The sequence below is a fragment of the Chrysochloris asiatica genome, unplaced genomic scaffold (assembly GCF_000296735.1).
Source record: "Chrysochloris asiatica unplaced genomic scaffold, ChrAsi1.0 scaffold00068, whole genome shotgun sequence".
Lineage (NCBI taxonomy): Eukaryota > Metazoa > Chordata > Mammalia > Afrosoricida > Chrysochloridae > Chrysochloris > Chrysochloris asiatica.
In genome coordinates, this window is record NW_006408586.1 from 11,753,435 (window position 1) to 11,761,545 (window position 8,111).

The 8,111-nt window shown below is 33.3% G+C and overlaps 1 protein-coding gene across 1 annotated transcript in view; it reads right to left on the bottom strand.

The window, feature by feature from the left end:
- Nucleotides 1-8,111, bottom strand: part of PROS1 (protein S (alpha)) — a 112,277-nt gene that overhangs the window by 24,361 nt on the left and 79,805 nt on the right. Inside the window, exons 10-11 of the mRNA XM_006864656.1 lie at nt 2,490-2,657; nt 755-923 (exon numbers count right to left, since the gene is read on the bottom strand). Of these exons, the coding sequence (XP_006864718.1) occupies nt 755-923; nt 2,490-2,657 (337 nt within the window). The remainder of the gene's footprint in view (nt 1-754; nt 924-2,489; nt 2,658-8,111) is intronic.

Sequence of the window (8,111 nt, forward strand, 5' to 3'; positions counted from 1 at the left end):
GCTATGAGTCGGTTCCAACTCAATGGCACCTAACAACAACCTGATTATATAGTGAAGGTTGTGGTGGAAAAGATGTACAATACTGATGAACAAATGGGAGATTTCAGCAGAGAAGTAGAAAGTAAGAAATATCCAATGAAAATGAATCACTTTGATGGACTTATAATCAGATACCAACAAAAACCAAACCCACAGTCATGGACTTTGTTTCATCTCATATCAACACTATAGGCTAGAGCAGAACTGCTTCTTTGAGTTTCTGAAACTGTAAATCTTTTGGGGTGCAGACATCCTCATCTTTCTCCTGCAGAGCATTTTGTGGATTTGAACTGTCAATTTTGAGATTAGCAGCCCCAATGTTTAGCCCACAGTGCTACCAGGGTACCTATTGATACCACAAAGCAGAGAAATCTATGAACTTTAAAACAGGTCAGTGTATACTACCCCAAATTAGTCAGGTTATGTTTCAATAAATGTTAAAAATAGTATAAGCATATTCAACTGCCTATATATAAAGGGGCTTCAAAAAGTTCATAGAAAATGGAATTGAATGATAACAGAATGTTTCCATAAACTTTCTGAAGTTTGTATTTTCAATTTCTTGGGAAATTTTTACAAAACGTATGTAACAGTAAGAGTAAATCTAGAACATAAAAGGAACTCAATAATGTTTATTGATGGAGTCACTGCTATTTGTCAATGAAAACATTTAGTCATTAATGGGAAAAGATAAAAAAAATGGGAAATCACTTACTATAATTTATGCTAAACTGAGCAACTCCAGAACCAGGATAGTAGGAACCCTTCTCCACATTGATGAGGCAATGGTTCTTTTGTTTTTTTTGAATAATCCCCTTTACTCCTGAAGCTTTTTGATTCATCAAGTTCCATTCTCGTATACATCCATCTAGACGAGGATTAATCTAACAAGTTAAAGTACAGGACAAGGAGTGCATTTTAACCTTAAACTGAGTTGACTTATTGATTATGTTGTTCTTGTTTTTGTTAAGTACCATCAAGTTGGTTATGACTCAAACCCTGTATAGGGCTTCCAGGGAGCAGTGCGTGGGTGTGAACCGCCAACCTTTCGGTTGATTATAGGTATAAGTTTTTAATTTTGAGAGAAATTTTACTTCTTTGAGGACACTAGAAATTATTTTGCACAATTAATTTTTTTTTTTCCTTTGGGAGGTTTCTTTCAGATGGGTAGGGAGTCTTTTTCATTAAAAGTGAGTTACTGCTACCACAGGTATCCACTGGAATCTACCTGCCTCTCCTGTGATATCAAATGGTAACGATTCTGCTCTCAAGTTCTATAAATACTGCCAACTGTAGCCCTAGGTGCTAGACGGGTTTTGGTGTTTCTTTAATTGCTTTTAGAGCATAGCTTTTGGTTTGCCAATCTAAGCCACTTCAGGAAAAAGAAATGATTTTTATTTTTTAGCCAAAACATCCAGCCACATTAAATACATGTGGTAGTGGTGGCTGTGTGCCATGGAGTTGGTTCCGACTCATAGCAACCCTGTACAGGGTTTCTGAGGCCCTAAGTCTTTATGGGAGCAGAAAGCCTCATTTTTCTTCCACGGAACACCTGGTAGTTTCGAACTGCTGACCGTGCGGTTGGCAGCCCGATTCATAACCACTACGCTACCAGAGCTCCTTAAATACATGTAGTAGCCATTTAATAAATATTTGATTTTTAAAACTTAACTTCACATACCTTTAAGTGTCATTATTTATCAGTTTCAAAGAACAGGTAAATTCATTTTGACATCGGTTAACTAATGCAACTTTTATATTATATCACAAAAATCTTTTTAAAGTTAAAGCAGTTGTGAATATCCATGAGTGAAAGATGAATATATAATTTAAATATTTAAGTTAAATCACCAAGGGTTTTCAGTAGGTCCAAGACTTCAAATGCAATTTTTAAAACTTTCAAAAGAGTGATAAGTCTCCTTCAGGAAATCTATTTCAAAGTTATTAGACAAACATCATATTCAGAAAATCATTTATTATGTCTAACCTCAATTTATTACAGGCTGAATTATACTTTCAGTTAGGATTTTTAAAATGTTCCACCTTATATGCAATCTTTATCCTAAATTTAAGCACTTAAATAACTCCGTCAAAGTATTTTCATTAGATTCGATAAAATAATATATTTTGAACTCAAATATGTTAGTAGCTAAATATGGACTACTATGTATTAATTATTAATATTAATACTGAATTGACATCTGAGAAATCCACTTCTTAGTAAGTAATGCTGAGTAAAGATTTTTAAACGCTCAGTAATACTACATTCATTTTATTTCCTTAAGATTATTTCAAGAGCCAGTAATATTTTTCCGTGCTCAGTTCAAGTTGTCACACTTGGTATGCTTAACAAAATAACTTCTATTAGCTCTTAGGAAAATACTTCTTCAAACCTATTATAGATAAAAGGATTTTCATCTATGGTGAATGATGTGGACTTGGATCATTACCGGTTTAATGAGTACATTTTCCATTTTCTGAGGTAATCCTGCAAAGTATACTTTGGTTTCCAAAAATCCATTTGTAGGTGTAAAAAGGTTTCCAGGTTTATTTATATTCATCACCGCTTCTTTGGCTATTTTAACACTGATGCTATGTTCTAATTCTTCCACAGAGATCTACAATTAAAAATATAAAAACTGTCAAACAACACCAAATGCTATACATGTCATTTGAAACACTGAGATTAAAAATCCTACTGTTAATCCAATAAATAATTTTCCAAAAGAATCCCTTTAATTTAAATTTTAAGTTTTTCAACCTATATGAAATGCCATCTTACTATAAAAGAGGGTGTTTTAAGGTGTCAGATCTTAATAAAAAATGTAAAAGCACAGTACATTTTAAGGATAAAAAAGTCAACATTAGTCTTTTAAATTTGAATATACATACAATTATAATATATTTCAACCCCAGTATGCCAAAAAATTAACAATTAAAAAAAGTGAGCCACTTTACTAATATCTTAGGAAAGTTTCAAGTTTCTTTATTCTGCAATTTGTTGTTATTGTTCAGAAGTGCCACTGAATCCGTTCCAACTCATAGTGATCCTGTATATGGTTTCCAAGGAGTGGATGGTGAGTTTGAACCAATGACGTTAAGGTCAAGGGCATATTCTATGGCGCCACACCAGGTCTCCATTTTGCAATTATCTGATAGTAAATATCAAGTTTAAAAAAACCAAACAGGTCCTAGTGTGATGCTGTAGATAAGCACTGGATTGCTAACTGCAAGACTGGTGGTTCAAACTCACCAGCTGCTACTTGGAAACTATGAGTTGGAACTGACTCAATAGCATTTAACAACAACAACATAGGAGGGGGAAATCCTCTAAAAAAAAAAATACAAATTTAGTAATATTTACAGATTTAAAGTTGGTCAACAATCTGTCCTAATTAGTAGCATTTTACTGTATTGAGTATACTCTAACACTGTATTGAGTATACATTTTACTGTATTGAGTATACTCTAACACTGTATACACTGAGAGTGAAATACAAGCATATCTTGGAGATTTTGTGGGTTTGGTTCCAGACAACCACAATAAAGTTAGTCACATGTATTTTCTGGTTCCCCAGTGCATACAAAGCATATGTTTAAACTATACTGAAGTGTGTTAAGTGTACCATAGCATATGAAAAAAGTTTGAAATATTATGAGAATTATCAAAATATAATACAGAGACACAAAGTGAGCAAGTGCTATTGGAAAAATGGTTATCAATAGACTTGCTCAATGCTGAGTTACCACAAACCTTCAGTTTGTTTTTTTGATTTTAGTTTTTTTAAAATGCAATATGTGTGAAGTACAATAAAAGAAAAAAGGAATGTGCCTATAATTTAGCCACTGTCTTGTTTCTCCTTGTTTGTTTGCTGGATCCTCCTTTTCTTCTTATACTCTAGTATGAAACCTAGAAGATTCAGTCCCCAGATTTCTAGCCTTGCAAGTATTTCTAAATAACATTATTATCCTATTTAATGGCATTTGGAAAACTAGAAGAAGAACCACTTCCAGTTGTCACAATGAGTAGTCTTGTTGGTATCGAAAGATGCTTCTTCTTGTTAATTGCTATTGAGTCAGCTCTGACTCATAGTGACCCTGTGTCGGGTTTCCAAGGAATGGCTGATGAATTTAACCTCTGACTGGTTCAAACTGACTTTGCAGACTAGAGCTTTATCCTACAGCACCAACCAGGACTCCTTGAAAGATGCTAAACACCCTGAAATATAAAAGCAGCACAAAAGTAATAAAATATCAATTATCCTGGAAAATCTGAACATCCCCACTGGATGTTCATGTAGGAGATCTTCATGGTTAAAATTATCTGAACTTGTGTACATACAAACAAAATAGTTTTTACACCATTTAGTATTCACTGGCTTTTTCAACAATGCAACTATCTCTTAAACCAAGAAAAAAATTTATTCTGTTTGGATTTTTAACAAAAGTTTTTCACCATTTTGGAAAATTACTATTACTGATGGCAACATCATTTATGTACTTAATGTATTTGAGCTACAGTACAATACTGAATTATGTCTTTTTTACAGCTTTCATGTCATACATAGTATATGTAGGAGCAAGCTTTTGGCAAGTATTGTTGTATGAACATTTACATACTAAAATACATATTATTTTCTCACAACTTTTATTTCTTTATATAATAAGTAGATTGATATACTGATTTCTATTAGGCATATGTGAAAGTAGCTTATACTATCAATATATTTTATCACTGAAGGAGTAAAGGAGTAGTATTAATGTTTGGGCATTGGATGAGTCATTGCGTCATATACATAACCATCTTCATCATCTTAAAAACCATGTTTAGGCTGATTATTCAAAATTTTTATTTACATTGAGTTGAAGGTTTGACTCTAAAGATATATATGCATTCTGACCATTTCTTTCTACCTCCACCAACAACTCTCCAGAGAAAGCTACCATCTTCTCTCCACTAGATTACTGCAATGTTTACCTAACCCCATACTCAGTTCTACCCTTATCCCTACTATTTAGTCTCTAATAAGGCATCAAATCCTGACTAGGATTAGCTTTCAAACATGAAATTAAATCATGTTACTTCTCAAAATCAACAAAGACCTTTCTATATTTCTTCCCATGAAGTTCAAGTCTTCACTATGGTACTCAATACCCTACATGACCTTATCACCGACCACTTTTGTAAACTTATTTTTAACCACTCTCACTTTTTCTTACTTTATTGCATCTATATAGACATTTGGGTTGTTCCTCAAAAACTCTAAACATACTCTCTCCCCGTGAAATTCTGTACTTGCTGTCCCCATGGTGCAGAACGTCTATATATTTCTTATGACTCGTGCCATGCTTCGATCTAATCTTATCAGACAGAGGTGCCTTTCTGATTCTATATGCACACTCACCATCATTACTCACTATTGCCTTGACTTACTTTTATTTTTCCACATAACATTATTCCCCATCTGACATACCTGCCTAGGCACGCATTCATTATTAGTATCTTATATCTAGAGTAGTGACTTTGCATTATTCACAGTCACATCCTTGTCATTTAGGATGCTTATTACATCAAATGGTCAAAATTATTTCACTGAATGAATACAATTATGATACAAATTGCAGATTTTCTCCCAAGTATTAGGATTATACCCAAATATGAAACATAATCATTTTATAAAGTAGCAATATTTATTCCCATGACTCACAGTAATAACAATTACTTGATAAGTACACAACCTGTTTACATTAATTACAAAGCAATTCTAAATTAAAGCTTAATTTGACTTATTTTAATATGCTTTTATTCAAAATTTTAGTCATTCAAAATTAGTAACATATCACCAAATTCACAATAAACAGTTAATAAAATTAGTCACATGTTATCAAGTCAATATTCAAGTTTATAGAATAATTTAAATTAATAACTTTGTCAATTAAGAAGTTTACTTAAAATATTTATCTGAAGTACTTCCTGACTATAGTAAATTTGCTTGATATATAACAGCTTATAATAAATTATCAAAGATATATTTACAACACAGACAAAAATGGTAGCTGCTGAAACTGATTATTGTTGTTGTTAGGTGCCGTCGAGTCAGTACCAACTCATAGTGACCTTATGCACAGCAGAACAAAACACTGCCTGATCCTGGGCCAACCTCACAATTGTTGCCATGCTTGAGCCAATTGATGCTGCCACTTTGCCAATCCATCTTGCTGGGGGTCTTCCTCTGTTTCTCTGACCCTCCACCTTACCAAACTGATATCCTTCTCCAGCAACCAGTCCTTCCTGACAATATGTATGACGTATGAGAGACGAAGTTTGGCCACCCTGGCCTCCAAGGAGCACTCTGGCTGCACTTCTTCCAACACAGATCTGTTGGTTCTTTTAGCAGCCTATGGCACTGACAATATTATTCTCAACCTTTACAGAATTTGTTTCTTAGTTTGAGAGTTTAGGGTCATGGTTTTATGAGGCATCACAATTAATTGCTTAATAGCATGTTTAGTGCGTCTGTTTTACATTCTAGTTTGATGTGTAACGTTTGAGTCACTTAAAAGCTTATAAGTGATCACCCAAAGCCCACCAATTGGTCTCTATTTGTCTAGAACAAGAGAAGATGGAGAATCAGGAGTAGGAGGAGGATATGGAATGGGTTCCTCCTTTGCCAGAAGAGCCGAGTGGTGTCCTGCTACCAGTACTGAACATTTTGATTAGAGAATCTATAGGAAAAAGGTAATAAAAAGAAGAAAAATGCAAAAGTGCATTTCAAATTCACATGGACTTCAGACTTCTTGAAGTAATAAAGATTAGATGAACCCCTAAAACTTTCTCTTAGATAATTTTCAAACCTTAAATGAAAAATAGCTCCCAAAGTCTTCTTAAAATCCAAACAATAGTTTGGCACAACTAGTAAAAAAAAAATCTGCTTTGAGTATTATGCTCTTTAAGAACTATCTAAATGGGATCATATTGACAATAGAAACTCAGATGATTAGTAAGGAACTTCATTGGGCATGGAGATTATGTTAATGAAGGAAGAACAGCTCAGAAAGGAGGGTGAAAAGGTTTATATAGCTCAAAGAATGTAAACAATATCATTAAGTGGTACTCATGGAAACTGTTGAGTTGATGTATGTTTTGATGTGTATATTATGGACAACAACAAAATAAATGCAATTATGTAAAAAAAGTAAATGAATAAACTGTCAAGGTTTATAAATTGGTAAAAAATATTATGTAGTAATAATATTTAAATAAAAGATGAAGCACAAAAAGAAATCTTGTATATATCAACAGCATGAAAATTAATGAATTATTAAGAAGTTAAATTAAAGTCATAAATTGTTAAAATACTCAGAATCTAATTTATTAATAATTTACTGACTTGCTTATGTGTGAAATGTTTCTAATATTTAAAATAAAATTATATTCAGCTTATCAACAGAGTTTTAAAGTATAGGCATATTACTAAAGAACAGTTTTATTTTAATGATAATAAACACAGGACACCAAAATGTATGTAACTAAACAGATGCTTTCCATCCATCTCAGAATCCTGCTTTTTTTTTTTAACATTATTCAGGAACAATACTTGAGTGATTATGTATGATATTAATGTCATGGTGGTGGTGGTGGAGGTGTGCCTAAATTACTCCCAATGGAGAGAAACTGAAAGCCTTCCCTCTGCAAACAGGAACCAGACAAGGATGCCCTTTGTCACCACTGCTATTCAATATTATGCCGGGTGTCTTAGCAAGAGTTATACAGCAAGACAGGGAAATTAAAGGCATCGAAATTGGCAAAGAGGAAGTAAAACCCTCTCAATTTGCAGACAATATGATCATGCACATAGAAAACCCCAAAGACTCAGTAAAAAAAGTTACTAGACCTCATTAGAAGATTCAGCAAAGTGGCAGGATATAAAATCAACATACAAAAATCAGTTGGATTCCTCTATACCAATAACAGCAGCGCTGAAAAATACGTTAGGAAAGCAATACCATTTACAATAGCCACCCAAAGGATGAACTATCTAGGAATAAGTGTAACCAGAGAAACAAAGGAC